At 35.4% G+C, this 16,365-nt stretch overlaps 1 protein-coding gene across 4 annotated transcripts in view; it reads left to right on the forward strand.

The window, feature by feature from the left end:
* Window positions 1-10,292, forward strand: part of LOC149801552 (zinc finger RNA-binding protein-like) — a 38,043-nt gene extending 27,751 nt beyond the window's left edge. For 3 of the 4 annotated variants that reach the window (XM_089955756.1, XM_089955753.1, XM_089955754.1), the window contains exons 10-12: window positions 1,557-1,654; window positions 7,353-7,476; window positions 8,031-10,292. In XM_089955756.1, the coding sequence (XP_089811882.1) occupies window positions 1,557-1,654; window positions 7,353-7,476; window positions 8,031-8,128 (320 nt within the window). In that variant the 3' untranslated portion in view covers window positions 8,129-10,292. The remainder of the gene's footprint in view (window positions 1-1,556; window positions 1,655-7,352; window positions 7,477-8,030) is intronic. The other variant, XM_089955755.1, reaches the window with a different exon arrangement.
* Window positions 10,293-16,365: the final 6,073 nt, after the last annotated feature.

Genomic DNA, 16,365 nt, shown 5'->3' on the forward strand with positions numbered 1-16,365 from the left:
TGGAGCTTGTCATGAAAACCAGTGAAAGTAAAGTGACACATGTCATTATATTTGCTTATTTTATGTCTCTTGTCTTGTTCTTGAAAGAAAATTTAAGTGACTATTTGAAAAATTTAGGTGAATACAGATAATTACATTCTGGGTTTTTTTGTGCACATTTAAAGTACACAGTCTTAATGTTTTCCGTCTGTAGTGGATGAAGTCCTTAAGGCTGTCTATTTTCTTTTAGCTTGAGGTGTACTTTGTGCCTAAATCTTGGTCTTTTCAAGTACAATTTTTTTCCATAATTCTTTTCCCTTTAAGGAAGTACTGTTCAGAGAAAATACCTAATTCTTAATGGTAACATTATTTGCACATGATCTGTCCTTCTGTCAGAAAGTTCTGTGAAATAAAGTTCTTTTGCAGTTAAGCCTTTTATGCATTTTCATTGTTTAAGTTTAAACTCAGATTAACTCAATTGTTAAACTTCATTTTGCTGTTACTGGGCAATCATTGTCAAGTATCTTAAGTTATCATAAAGACCATTGCAGTTTGTTCTTTCGGTTGTACTTACACCATAGTAAGCATATGTCAGAAAGGTGCCCCTAGTGACCAAGGGGTTTAAACCACTTGCCTTTACCAATCACTACCATCTCACCTCTGTTCATGTGGGTTCGAGTCTTGGGTTTAACTAATGTGGGTAAGTGGGAAAGTTTGCCAGTAGTTTCCTGTGGGTTGGTGGTTCTTACTGGGGTGATCCTGGGTTCTTCCTCCACCAATTATACTGGCAGCCATGTATAGTCTTTTATGCTGAGAAACTCACTACAACCATCAACAGCAACATTTGAAAAAGGTGGAGCTTGAGTAAGTGCTTGCCTCTCTTGTAACATTTTTGATTATTTCATACTTGTTTGCAATAGAAAATCAATCGTAAGAACCAATCTTTAATTGTCCGAATGCTGTCAAAGCAGAATAGGTATAAAAATCATTGCTGCATTAGGGAAGACAATATTTCTTTTTCTTATGGACACAATGTGTCGATACAGTGCATTAGTTCTTGCTGTTTTATATGCTTGTTAAAACACCTGGTGATCTGCAGCAATGGTGTTAGTACTTGCCTGATGTGCTTATGAAGTCTTAACCTCAAGGTTCAAGCTCATTTTGGTTTTGTCTGCATTGTCTATGTAATTGCAACATGAGGCAGGAAGTTCACACTATCAGTTATATCCTTTTGAAGCAGTTATACTGTGCAGCCTTCCACGACACTCACGTACATCACTCCGACACCTACTGCTATCATCAGTTTCTGAATTTTCCTCTCAAGTTCATTCAGCAATTTATGTCCCATTTCATAAACACCCAGAATTGTTCTGTTCCAGTGCTAAATGGTAATAGAGAGGTGGCAGCAGTGTATTTAATATTTGTACGAAAACTTTGCACACATGAATACCAGGAAACAAAGTTCTTAAATTTTCTGTTTTGTCAATGATCTGAATTACAGGAGTGGCATTCTTAGCAAACAGTTTTATAAATAAATAAGACTGTTAGATTTTCACATTTTACATTTACATTTACAGATGGTCCAGGATTACTAGATCCGTGTGAAAAAGATGTAGTAGATGCCAGTGGGAATCTCACCAATCAGGAGAGAGAGGACATCACAGCCTCTGCACAAGTAAATTCAGTCAAGCAACAGTAATTAGATTGATAAATATTTTCCCTGTGGACCAATTAGAAAGATTTGTACACATTTCTGGCAGGAGTATGTTGCACAGATTTTGTCACTTATCAAAAGAAAAGAGGAATTTCTTGTCTGTAAAGGCCCTGACTGAGTCCTTACGCACTACACTGTATATGTCCTCCATAAGGTAGATAATATCATGTGATGATTGTGTGACCCGCCATTCATTCTCTGTTTAGTTTTCACAGGGTAACTAGGTTTTTGTAACCAAACTTTGTTAGTAGCTTGCATTTGGTACTGGATAAAAAGTGGTTGATTTAGTGCTTCAGAGGTCAAGGTCACAGGGATTGAAAGAAGGAAACATGCTTCCATACGTGACTTATACACCAAAGATCTTGATCAGACCTTGTAAAGCACCACTCTGGTGGCTTAGTGGTTAGAGCAATGGCCTTGGAAGCGGGAGGTTGTGGGTTCGAACCCCGGCTGAGTCATACCAAAGACTTACACAAATGGTACTAACAGCTGCCTCACTAGGTGCTCAGCATTAAGAGGTTAGTGTTGGGACTGGTCAGGCTGTTGTCAGGATAATGTGGCTGGGTGGAACATTGTGCTGCATGTCTGCGGCATGATGCCCCAGTGCTAGACATCACTATAAACTGCCACACTGCAGACATTGTAGTGCTGTGGCTGAAAAATTGTTAAAGCTACATTAAAAATCCTAATTACACACACACACAGAGACCTTGTAAAGTACTTGCATTTGAGATGAGAAAGGCATCTGTTGAATTGGGGGGATCAAAAGGTCATGGGCACAGTGACTATCAAAGAAGTGAAATGTTTTCTGCACAACATCTTTATCACCTGTTTTGACCAAACATTGTTGGTTGTTGATGTCTTGCATTTGAAACGAGGGATATTTTGGAGTCAAAAGTTCAGTCACATGGACTGAAAGATTACAAAACTGTTGATTTCGAAAGAAAAAGGTCAAATCTTGAGTTTGTAGATATCCTAACATGAAAAATGGTTTCCACTAAATCACTTGAATCCTGTACCACAAACAGTGACCAGATTTGTGGATGTATTGCATTTACAACAGGAAAGGCAATTTTAGCTTTTGGGAGTCAAGTGGTTGAAAGTCAGGATCATCAAGACTGTCACAAAAAATAGTTTCTGCAAAAAAAATTAAATTTTGTGGTTTTTACTTTGACCGCACTTGTGCATGGCTTGGATTTGGGACATGGAAGACCAGTGTTTAAAACTCTTGAAAAGTTGCTGTTGGCCATAAAGGCCTAAAACAAATGGAAACTTCAGATCCCACCATGTTGTTCACTTGCCATTGATCATTAGCAGAGAAAACACATTGACTTTGTTATTCTGACTGAGCATTATTGAACCCATTTTGATTTTTATGTTTTGAGCCAATCATGGAATAAAACCCAAAATATACACAAAAGAGGTTTTGGCAAAGACTGATGATATTTCAATTTTCTCTTCTGATAGACTCTAAAGATTCAACCTTTTTTGCACTATTCAACACCAGAGACAAAACAGAAAAGTTGGAAAAAAGAAAACTGACTTTATTTAATTTGAATGTTTTAGAATTTTGTTGCATGTACGCTTTGTTAGTTAAATTATAGTGTTTACAAGTTAAGAGTTGCCATCAGCCAGAAGGACAAACACTGTAGCAAATACATTGGTGCCTGGACTGTGGGCCAGTGGTAATTTTGAACACAGAGGAAGACCCCTATTGATCATGGATTCAAAAGATTCAAGGTCTTGGTCACATTAAATAAAAAAAAGAGTTACTTCTTACACCATACACCAAACATCATTAGGGCTGTTCCATTAAAACATACATGGGACCCAGGGAAGGCACTTTTAAAGTGGGATACTCACCCATAGATGCAGTTTAGAAATTTCTTATCATTTTAATATGAACTCTGTGAAATCAAAGTACCCTGGCATATATTTTTTAAAAACTGCCTTCCCTGGGTAGCATGTATGTTTCAAATGGAACAGCCCTTAGTAGCTTGCATTTTTGGCAACCTATTTAGGGGGTGCTCACCAGTTATTATGTACTTTTGAGAGAGTGACATATGTAAGGTGAAGTTGTTTGCATTTAAAACATGCACAATGGAGAGAATGTTTGCATACCTCTATGCTACATTAATATAATGTGGATATTTCTTTGGATATTGTACTTTTGGATATTGTACATGATTTAAACACACTGCTTACTAAAATGATTGCTCCCTTGCTAAAAAAATCAGCCTGAATTAGTCAGAGTACACTATCCATAGCAGCTATTAAAATAAGGAAAATGAATTTTGCCAGACTAGACAATACCAACTCCTGAAAGTGCAATGAATGAATTACCAAATATATAAAATGTAAAAAAAAAGTTATCGACTCTTTATTATACAATTTACCTCTGAAGTTCAGGAAGTGAAAATGACCAAGTGGAGCTAGCACTTTTTTGAAAGGTGCACATCAGGAGTAAGGCCAAGCTGTATACTCTATAACCCATATTACACACATCAATCATACATCAAAATAAAGGGAATTAAAGGTTCGTTGAATTATACTTAAGATATACAAGGTCTTTTTTAAATAGCCAGTATAACCAGTGAGGAAAGCCAGGGAAATTCCTTTTCTTTAAAATCCTAACCCAATGCAAAATACGAAACTGTAGAGCGCCACCTTAGCTAGCTTGCTTTTGAGGCAAGAGAAAAACTTATTGATTTCGGGGTCAATCGGGACAAAATCATAGCAGCAGTTGCGTAGATAAGTTAAACGGGTACCATGTCTTCTGTACCTGATCATACAACCAATGAAAGAAGGTTTTTATGTTTAAAAAGTGTCTATTCTTTGCCACATGAAGGGCTTATAATGTACTATACACTGTACTCCTTTTGTAATTCCATGCAATGACAAGCAATTCACTTCCCCAGGACATCTTAAACTCATCATTATGGTACAACCATACTCTTGCCATCGAAAACGTTGGATTTATTTAATTGTTGGCTAAACTGGTTTACTGGATTTCAAAGGTATTGTTCCTGTCTGTGATGTATTGAAGTAACAACTTAAAAAATAAGCTTAGACTACATCAAATAATTCCTTTTAGGTTCTTATTAATTAACATTAAAGAAAAGAAATTACAGTAGACTATAATCCTAAGTTTGCATGACTATAAGAAAACTTAGGGAAAAAACAACTTTAAATAACTGAAGGTCCTAAAGGTGGATTGATTTAGGAAGTCATTTCATTGGCACAGCATAAAACAAAGACAAAAACAATAGTAAAAATTATCATTATCATCTTTATAATCTGCATGGCATACAACAAAGATAAAATTATCAGACTCCTCGTTTCAGTATGTATGAAAACAATCAACATTGAACAGATTTTATATCTGTTGAGTCAGTGGATCGCTAGTTATGATTTCAGCTGTATTTCTATTTTTAAACAACACACTTAAGGAAACTTGTGAGCACAGTTTGTTTTGCACATTTTCTATTGAAGTCGTTTTTTCATTACATAATCTTTAATCCCTACCAAGAGTTCAAGGGTATTTACCAATGATACCATTGTAGCCCAACATTCTTACATCAAACCTGCTTTACCAAAACATTTTTGCCATTAATTGAATTAATAAAGGGGTTATCAAAAGGCAAGTCAGTCATTGGATTAATGACATAAAAATAAACATAACCATCTTTTGATAAATAGCAACTCATTGTTTGGACCTGCACAATTCAAGAAATCAAACATGCCACATATGGTGATTTTCACACTTTGGATAATACATAATGATTTCAATATGATTAGAGGATTTCAGACTACTAATTTACTTTGATTACGATGATGTACTTCAATAATTCAGATAATGGATGTGAAAAGGATATAAACAAGGAATAAATTCATATCTGGGACAGGAAGAATAGTTTTGATAATAACCATTCATTCCAGCATTTGTGATTTGACCACAAGTCTTAAGAAAATGACTTATAAAATACACTTATGGAATAAAACAAAATTTCTGGAAATGTTGCGGTAAAATCCTGATACTGGCTTGTCTAATTCATTTGGTCAGGGTTTCATATTAGATTTTAGTGGAGTTAGGGAACCAGACTAACCTTACAGGAATACCTCAGATGCTTTAACTCTCACATATTTTCCATGTAAATCATCTGCATAATCAAGCTGTTGCTTATCAAATTGTTTAAAAAATGGCATCCAACAAGCAATAGAGGTTGAAGAGAAAAAGGAAAATAAGCTTTGTAAAAAGTGTTAATAGTCATTACAGAAGAATGAAATGGAATATTCAGATTTTGGGGAATGGGGAAAAATGCAGGAAGGGCGACAGATTCATTTATTAGACATGTATTGAGTATGAATCCTGGCAGGAGATATAATTACCATTGTCATGTGAAATTTTAAACAAATCGAAGAATTACGTCTAGTTAAGAGATCACAAGAAGCTATTGAACAGTTTGTGAAACTGTACTGGCAGTAATTAAGGTCTAAGTGTACTTGACATGCTTCATAGTTAAACATAATGTTTACCATCGCTGCATTAGTTGATTATATCATCTGAACTTTTTAAATGCATGTTTTCCAACTTTACAATAGCAGTACCTATTTTGTTTCACAATCATCAGAAAACTGGTCTGATTTACTGGGGGAAAAAATAAACTGCCTTACTGAGAATGTCTTGTTAGGGTTGATAGGTCTGTCATACCAGATATTTAGATAATAGTAGTTCAAATAACAGCGTCTAATGTAGATGTTTGCTCTTTGTACAAATGTGTCCCATAACTTTGTACAACGGTTCTTTTTTCTTCTTATCTTCAGTTTATTGTATCGCTGATATAATTTGTCAAAGTTTATTTAATTTTAGCTTGGCCATGTGATTATGTTATGGACCTATATCCATTGTGTTTTATGAACAGTCTGTTGCGCATCTATCAAAACTTGCAATTTTCAATTTCTTCATAAAATCCACTGTACATTAATTTGGCAGACAGTGTTCTTGTCTTTCAGGTTTGTACAAATGATAGAGATCAGCAGACAAATTTGGTTACCATAGCCAACAATAGAAAAACTTGTACTCAACCTTGTCTCAAAAACTGCTTATCAGAATGAGACCAAATTTAGCAAGAATACTTCTGTCAGATTTGTAGCATTAGTATTAATCTGCTGTCAAATATGGTAGACATTATTAAGAATATATTTTAGGAAACAAAACTTCGTAACTTCATGCATGCAAGGCAGGAATTTTAGTATGTATGGGTAAAAACTATGTGCGTATAGTAATATTATACTAAAGGTTTAACTGAATAAGCATCTAATTTTAAAGGTTTCTGTCTTTTCAGAAATGGTATTTTCAAAACCGTACACAAAATTACAAAATCAGCACTGTTGCCAGTGGAGAAATATTTTATGATTTTTTTCTTTGGTGAGTGGGAATGAGACCTGGGCTCATTATTTGACAAACTTTGGCATTGGAAATTTCATTTTCATAAATTAATGACTGGAATTTTGCATTAATTAGTATGCTATTGAGGCCTGTTTAGATTAGAATGGATGTCTGTTTTGGGCCCCTGAAAAAAATCCCTGCTTTTAAGATCTTGCCATCTGCTAAGCACAATCTTGAGACAAAATTTAGCTTATTCTCTGATCATTTCAGCACTGTGTCAGGTTGATAGCCTTCCGTCAAATTTTCAAGGTGTTGGGAATTGATCCACTTCCACCTCCACAGCGCTTCAGGGATAGGAAACGCAAAACAGAGGAAGGAAATGACGGTATAACTGGTATTGTGATGTGCTCAAGTTCTATTTTTGTATCCATTAGATACTGTATGCTTGTGTCTATATATGTAATGCCTAAATCTGGGTATCACCATCACCAGCAAGCATGTATCATCAAATGTATGACAATAATTGTCTAAAGTAAATTTTTAGTTCTTAATTAAGCTGCTTGTAGTTCTGTTTTAAAAAATTAAAACTTTTCCAGGTTTCCATTATGTTTTTCTAGCTGTTTTGTCATTGTTGTAAAATTTATATCACTTGTTGAACTGATATTTTTACAGTTACGTGTTTTCATTCACATTTCAATTATTCATTTCAGAATGTGGAAATATCTGCATTTGACTATTATTTTCCAAACAGCACTACTGCTTTATCAAGAATCACTTGCCTTGATGTGTATTATGATTTAGAGCAGTCATGCCTTGATATATCATGCCACCCTCAGTAATTATGTTACTTGTACATTTTTGTTAGTGGCTAGCATAAGATTGTGTTAAACTCGAAATGTGTCCAGAATAAGATCAGGACTATTATTGGTTGTTTTCGTCTGCTTTTAGTTGAAGAAAAGAAAGAGAAAACAGAGGAAGAAGAAACAGAACAAAAAGCAGATGTTGGGAAGGAAAAAATTGCTGCTTCCACTGTACAGTCCAAATGAATTCAGCTTTTCAGGAAGATGTGTCAGCAAATTTGCTTTTCATTTATTTTGTATCCATGGATACTGCAGTGGAAAGAATAAGATTTTCCTGTTTCTCTTTGGATTTCTGTCTGCCTATATTGAGCTAGCTAGCTAGTTACAAGATTTAAAAAGTTTTTCATATCAAGCAAAGAAATGTAACATCATGATCGGGTAATCTGGCTTGTATTCATTAAGTTCCTCATACCAAGAGCATGTTCCACTCTTCAGAATAATCCTAGTGTATATATATTAATTTATTACTGTAAACAATTCACATTTTTAAAAAGAGCTGTTAAAAGTGGGAGCCCAACAGGAATGGCCTATCCATTTGACTATTAGGGTCTAGTTGAAATTAGGGTCTAGTTCACTCAAGATAAAGCTATATTGATCTGCCTGAGACTGTTCATATGCACTTTTCCTGCATGAATATTCCACATATCATTCTTGCCAACACGTGTTTAATTCAAATCATTTAAATTGGGTTGGTTCATAATTAATCATATAAAAAACATAAATCTGAGACTGCACTTGAATTCTGGAGCTTTGTGAATACAGAGCTCAAGAAATTGTGACATGAAATGTCACTTTTTATTGGCATCATACATCTAAATTACTTCAGACAGAAAAAAAATTCTGAATGCCTATTTATTGTCTTGAGAAAGTATCATGTTAAGCCAGTTTTATGAGAGAATTGTGATTTTAGATTGGAATTCACTTGGTAATTGTCATTTTAGCACCATTGTTTTCGTTAATTCAGATAAATATGATCTTGTACATGTACCTTGCATTTGTAACCATTGCACCTGGATTATTTGATCAGATTTTTAAACATCCTTCTTTGATTATATTAGACTTGGGTCATGTTCTTGTTACCTCCCAAATCCAGCCCTTCCTGAAAGATATAAATTGTCATATGCACAGACACACACATGCACAGGGAAATAGCTTTGTTGCACTAGTTCCAGCTAGGTTTGGCAACTCAGTTTCAATTTGACTTCACTGGCCAGCTGAGCCCAAATCTCTTGTACCATATGTCATCCAGCTGGTCAGCAACTAGTCCATCTGTCTGGGTATGGGTTTAGCAACTGACCAGGCACCTTTTCCTGACAGCCATATTCAGTATTGTAGAGCTGGCTATGTAAGTAGGTACCACACTGTGCACTTTGACAACACTGCATTATCTGTGTCATGCAGGAGACGGACAGTACAAGTTGGGGATAACACAGCTTCCTGAACACTCCCATCCGACTAAGGTCTAGAGAATTCAGTTTTGAGGTGGCAATAGAGATTTTGGGATTTTGCTTCATTCTGAATACCCTCCTCTGACAGCAGTTAATACTGCATGCATAGGCCTTGGCAGACATCATTGCTCCTAGGACATCAAATATTGTCACACTAAAAATCTTGTTACTGTTTCTGAACAGATGGTCATAATTGCATAAGGTTTTCACTGAAAGACTTCATATAATGTCTTGTTGGTTATAAATGAATCCAGCATCCAATATGACTGCTATGGTGGCCAGCATGAAACCTTTGTTATTGCGACTCCTCGTGAATGGATGGTCGTATCATCAAAGATTGTCATTAGACATGTTATCATATGCGGTTGTTCTTAAATGAAAATGGTGCTGATCAGAACCCAAATATGACTTGTGGTAATCTTGAGCCATCTTTTTATCACTACTTCTGAATCGATGGGTGCAATTGCATGGAGTTTCCACAGAAACACTTCTCTATAGAGTTGGTTCTAAATGAAAATAAAGTTACCTTTTTTCTCTCCTTTTTATTTTTCTCACAAGCCCAGAGGACTAGCTTGAAGCAAAATTCCACCAGTATTTTTTTATTAGCCATGGGCGACTGTACTGCTGAAGATATTGAAACTTTATATAATATACTGGCAAAACTAAAGTACTTGAATGTACTGGTAATATAAACAACTGTGCCACTGCAACATACCATAAGATCTGTTTACTTGGCAACATAATACATTCACTACTGAGAACCAAGTTTTTTCAAATAGATGTTTGTTTTAGAGGTGTAGTCAACCATTTGAATTATATTTTATCATTTAGCAAATATTGTCATCCATTTCAATCAATTTATATGTCCATTTTCCAAAAATAAACTATGTCTGAATTGTAAACTGCTTTAAACCTTTTGATTTTTGCATCCCACATCTTCAGTTTCTTTTATGATAGCTACATCTATGTAACATTTAAGGTTACTCTGCACACGCCCCCCCCCCTTTTCATTCTTAATAGATACAAGATAGATGTAGAATATTAAATAATAATGTCTCCTGTGACCTTTTCATGAGCGTTTTACTCTGGATCAAGTGTACTTTAAATGATAGTGTGAATATGTGCACCAAGTTGTAATTTGAGACTAAAGGCAATGTGCACCGAGTTGTTTATGACTTTAGACTGTGCACCGAGTTGTAATTTGGGACTTCAGACTATGTGCACCAAGTTGTTTATGACTTTAGACTATGTGCACCGAGTTAACTGTCATTAGGAGTAAAATTGAATGATAAATCAAAAACATTTTAATATAAAAGTACTTATAGGTTGTTAAAGCTTTGGAGTCATCAAAATGATTATATGTCCATCCTGTAAGTTCATTATGGTAGTCACAGGTACTTGCTGATAGTAGTGACAAGTGACGTTATCAATTGCAAGCAGTAAGTTCCTTTCTTGCCTGAAGGGCATATTTACGAAGTTTTTTTGAGAGAAGATGATGCAGAACACGTCAGATATTATGTAGAGTTTTCTTACTTGGGTATTTTGTTATCTGCTATTGGAACAGACATAGCTTTGTTTCCAGGGGGGCCTTGAGTGGCCGAGTGGCCTAAAGTGCTCTTCGTTACGGATCACTGCCATCTCACCTCTGTTTGTGTGGTTTCTTGTCATGGAATCGGCTAATGTGGATATGTGAGAAAGCTTGCCAGTAGCTTCTCGTGGGTCAGTGGTTCTTTCCGGGTTCTTCCTCCACCATTAATACTGTTCACCATGTGTAGCCTATCGTGTGCTGAAAAATGGTGTTAAACTCTACAACAACAACTTTGTTTCCAAGCAAGCCGTCTTTGTGTTTATTTGAACTGAGTTATTTAACAAAACCCTTTTTCTTATTTCTGTCATAGTGACCTTTAGCATTGAAACTCATACAGTTTGTCCTAAGTATAAGCCATCTCCAAAGTTTGGTTAACATGTCTGGTCTAGAACATGTGTGTAAACCGTTTTTCTTCCCAGTCACTATTGATCATTACTTTCAACTCGTTGACAGCATCACCTCAGGGCTATTCCATTTAAACATACCACTACCCCACTGATCGCAAAATAAAAAACTTCATGCATGGTCATCAATAAACAATTATCAATTCTGTGCCATGTCATATCAAAAGAAAAAATGCTTCTATCGGTGGTGCCTATTTTATTTTAACCCTTTACCTCATGCAAGCACCTTTGAACGCCTCTACTCCATTTGCATGGAAGCGCCTTTTGATGCCTGCTGTAAACATCAGCCATTTGAAGCGGGTTTTTGTAGAGCCACCTTGGGGGGGGGGGGAACACCCTATTAGATACTACATTCATTTCTGCAAATGACCATTACGTCAGATCACGTGGTCACTATTTTTGGTTGAAATCTGCTATTTAAAGCAACTGGATCGCATTCTCCACTCTCCAAAATGGAGGTCACGGATTTCGTTCAGTACTTACAAAATTTTCACGATTAGAATCACAACTATGAAAGCTTCAGTAACTTAGGTAAAGGCACTGATATTGATGTAGACAGCAATTAGTTTAGTGCTGTAGACATGAACAAAAAACTTGTAAATTTTGAGTATGAGAAACGGCAGTTACGGTTGGTCACTTGGCTTTACGGTCTTGACAGTAAATGAGTTCTCTCAAGATTTTAAAGCACATAAAAAATTCTTCTGTGAAAAATAATTACACAGCTATAATGATCAGAGTTTACTCTTTACTCTTTAATTTTTCCATACATAATATATGTGTACCAAAAATGTAAAATGGTTAAAATTGCTGTTAAATGTAACATACACTACATTGCTTAACAGTTAACAAGCAGGCCTATGTGTATGGAGTTGAATAGGTAACAGGTGTTCTATTTATAGTGCACTGCACTGGGTAACTTTGCTACATCTGTATCAAAGGCCTAAAAAGCCATATACTCTGTGAGGTAATAATATGTTTCTGTCATGCCACTGTCATGTTGGTTTTCTCTTGTCCCCCCTCCCTTTAACAAAAAATAACATCATTCCAGATTACTCATCGTAATTCGTGGAATTTCAGGGAAAAGAAAAACTAAATCGGTAATTTCCGATGAATTGTAATGGAAATACAAAAACAATTGGAAAATGGATCTCTGGAAGTTTTTTGGATGTAGCCATATATGGTATGGATGCTGTAGCTAAATATTTAGAACATGACTAAAAATGGCGACAAAAAGACAATACAACATGTGGTCCATCGAAGACGTGGGGATTTGGCTGACTTTGGTCGGCCTGGAGTCAGCTGTGCCTAATTTTAGAGGTGAGAACTTGACCATAGACAGATACAAGGTTGAGACATTCTTCGGCCTCAGAATTAAGTTTGAAAATCGTACATTTGAAACTCTGTAAACTTAAAAAAAATCCCTTCTCTTAGCTTCCATTTGATTGGTTAAAACTACTTTTATAACAAGCACATGCTTCCAAAAAAGAAAAAAAACCACTACCTTGAAATAAACCTGATTACGCACTTTCTCATGCGACTTCATGTGACCTTTTAAGCTAAACTGTTTAGCTCAGGCATTTGATTTTGTATGCATACTAAAACTTTGATGTACTATTGTTATACATTTAAGGAATGTCAGGCCATTTTCCTACGCTATAGCTCGACATGGCCATGATCGCGCCCACTTAATATGCAAGTGCAACACACAGAATGGAATGCTGTCTTCTCATTGGTTGACCAAAAATAAGGTATTGAACCTAGGGATAAACTGATTGTAAGAGGACTATAATGGGGACAGTTCCATTTTTTGCATTGCACTAGCATATTAAATGGGCACGATCATGGTCATGTCGAGCGATAGCTTGGGAAAATGGTCTGGCATTCTGTAAATTTATAAATACTACATAAAAGTTTTAGCAGGCGTATGAAGTCGAATGCCTGAGCTAAACATCGGTACCAAATTTATTATGCTACGCGCAGTTCAGCTTAAAATATCAGCATTGATTTCAATAGGTAGCGTGAGAAGGCGGAAAAGTGTCCTCCCTTGTAGTATTTTATACTGCATGTATGACTGATAATTAACTGTAAGCAACAATGCGTTCCCATGATTCTTTGTTGAATGTATGCGATTCGGTCATACAAATTTAACTACTTGACTATCTCCGTATCAACTAGGAAAAATTGGTGAAGTGATCTGAATGGTTGCATTACATGACTTACGGAGGTGTGTCCAGAAAATACTGAGTTTTGAAATCGTATCTGTAAATCCACAGGCTTCAGTATTGGTGCTGGACACTCCTTCAACTCCACCCACCTGATATTTTGTTTGTATATACATTCAAACATATTTAAAAAAATCGAGATACTGATATATGTATTTGCAAGGTTGTTTTCTTCTCGAGCATTATTGGTGTACTTGACTTAATTGTTCAACTATTAGGCCTGTTCGATTTCAACAATTTTCAGCCATACTGGGCTTGTTTGATCCACTGATGCATTAGTTTAAGAAACCAAAAATAATTCCATGGAACAGTTTTCATGTGGCAAAAAGAAATATCTTGAAGCAGTCTTTTTTCATTGCTTTTCACGAGATCAACATATTTTATAGAAAGAAAAAAAAAACGAGTTTCACAGTGACTTGTAAATAATTGCCAAACTTAAATTCCTAACAAATGACCATGACCATAAAATCTGACCTCCAATTATAACGTATAAGAATACAGTTTCATCCTAAAAGCTAATAGGGGTCGATCTGACCTCCAATTATAATGTATAAGAATGCCAAGTTTCATCCTAAAAGCTAATAGGGGTCTATCTGACCTCCAATTATAATGTATAAGAATGCAAAGTTTCATCCTAAAAGCTAATAGGGGTCTATCTGACCTCAATTATAATGTATAAGAATGCAAAGTTTCATCCTAAAAGCTAATAGGGGTCTATCTGACCTCCAATTATAATGTATAAGAATGCAAAGTTTCATCCTAAAAGCTAATAGGGGTCTATCTGACCTCCAATTATAATGTATAAGAATGCCAAGTTTCATCCATAAAAGCTAATAGGGGTCTATCTGACCTCCAATTATAATGTATAAGAATGCAAAGTTTCATCCTAAAAGCTAATAGGGGTCTATCTGACCTCCAATTATAATGTATAAGAATGCAAAGTTTCATCCTAAAAGCTAATAGGGGTCTATCTGACCTCCAATTATAATGTATAAGAATGCAAAGTTTCATCCTAAAAGCTAATAGGGGTCTATCTGACCTCCAATTATAATGTATAAGAATGCCAAGTTTCATCCATAAAAGCTAATAAGGGTCTATCTGACCTCCAATTATAATGTATAAGAATGCCAAGTTTCATCCTAAAAGCTAATAGGGGTCTATCTGACCTCCAATTATAATGTATAAGAATGCAAAGTTTCATCCTAAAAGCTAATAGGGGTCTATCTGACCTCCAATTATAATGTATAAGAATGCAAAGTTTCATCCTAAAAGCTAATAGGGGTCTATCTGACCTCCAATTATAATGTATAAGAATGCAAAGTTTCATCCTAAAAGCTAATAGGGGTCTATCTGACCTCCAATTATAATGTATAAGAATGCAAAGTTTCATCCTAAAAGCTAATAAGGGTCTATCTGACCTCCAATTATAATGTATAAGAATGCAAAGTCTCATCCTAAAAGCTAATAGGGGTCTATCTGACCTCCAATTATAATGTATAAGAATGCAAAGTTTCATCCTAAAAGCTAATAGGGGTCTATCTGACCTCCAATTATAATGTATAAGAATGCAAAGTTTCATCCTAAAAGCTAATAGGGGTCTATCTGACCTCCAATTATAATGTATAAGAATGCAAAGTTTCATCCTAAAAGCTAATAGGGGTCTATCTGACCTCCAATTATAATGTATAAGAATGCAAAGTTTCCTCCTAAAAGCTAATAGGGGTCTATCTGACCTCCAATTATAATGTATAAGAATGCAAAGTTTCGTCCTAAAAGCTAATAGGGGTCTATCTGACCTCCAATTATAATGTATAAGAATACAAAGTTTCATCCTAAAAGCTAATAGGGGTCTATCTGACCTCCAATTATAATGTATAAGAATACAAAGTTTCATCCTAAAAGCTAAAAGGGGTCTAAAGCTAATGAGCTGAAGGGAATGTGCAGTGATGACAGGAACACAAATTCCGTCTACAACACACTTCCAAATGATGTGTAATTATATCAAGCATCATCCCTTAAACTCCAAAAATTATAGACCAGAATAGAAATCATGATGGAAAACTTGAAATACCAGAAGTTGTGACCTTGTCCATGAAAATATTATTCCTATATGATAGGCAACACCTTCAAATAATAAAGTATAAGTATACAAATCTCAAACAGTTCTTAGACCACAATGAAACGAGTGATGGAAAACAAAATATTTGACCATGACCTTGAAAATATGATTCCCAATACACATGATACACAATTTTTTGCTGACGTACAAGTATACCAAACTTTATCCTTTCATCTCAAAAATGGCTCTCATGTTGTAGAATGGAATAAAAAGATAAAACTTAAAATGTCTACCTTCACTTTGAAGATTGGATACCCATTGTGGTACTCAAAACACTTTCAAATGATGAAGTATAAATATACCCAGTTTCATTCCGAATCTCAAATTGCTTTCAAGCTTTCGAGTAGAAATCAACATGTAATGGGTTGGATGGACTGAAATGGATAAATCAGGTCACCCATTTTTCAAAACAAAAATATTTTCTTGGATGTTCTGAGCTACCATTTTCATCAGGAATCTTATCTCAGTGCATTTTTGTCTAGGAATTATGATCACACAGATGTCCCATTACTAAGATGGATCCCAACTGAATCTCAAATGCAATAGTGTAGGTCAAATAACCATACAGTTGCCTAGTTACATCACCTTGGTAATAGTGGTTATGTAGGAATAACTCGCAATGAAATTTACATCCACCAACAG

The sequence above is a fragment of the Sinohyriopsis cumingii genome, chromosome 4 (assembly GCF_028554795.1).
Source record: "Sinohyriopsis cumingii isolate HCF-2022 chromosome 4, ASM2855479v2, whole genome shotgun sequence".
In the NCBI taxonomy this organism is placed as follows: domain Eukaryota; kingdom Metazoa; phylum Mollusca; class Bivalvia; order Unionida; family Unionidae; genus Sinohyriopsis; species Sinohyriopsis cumingii.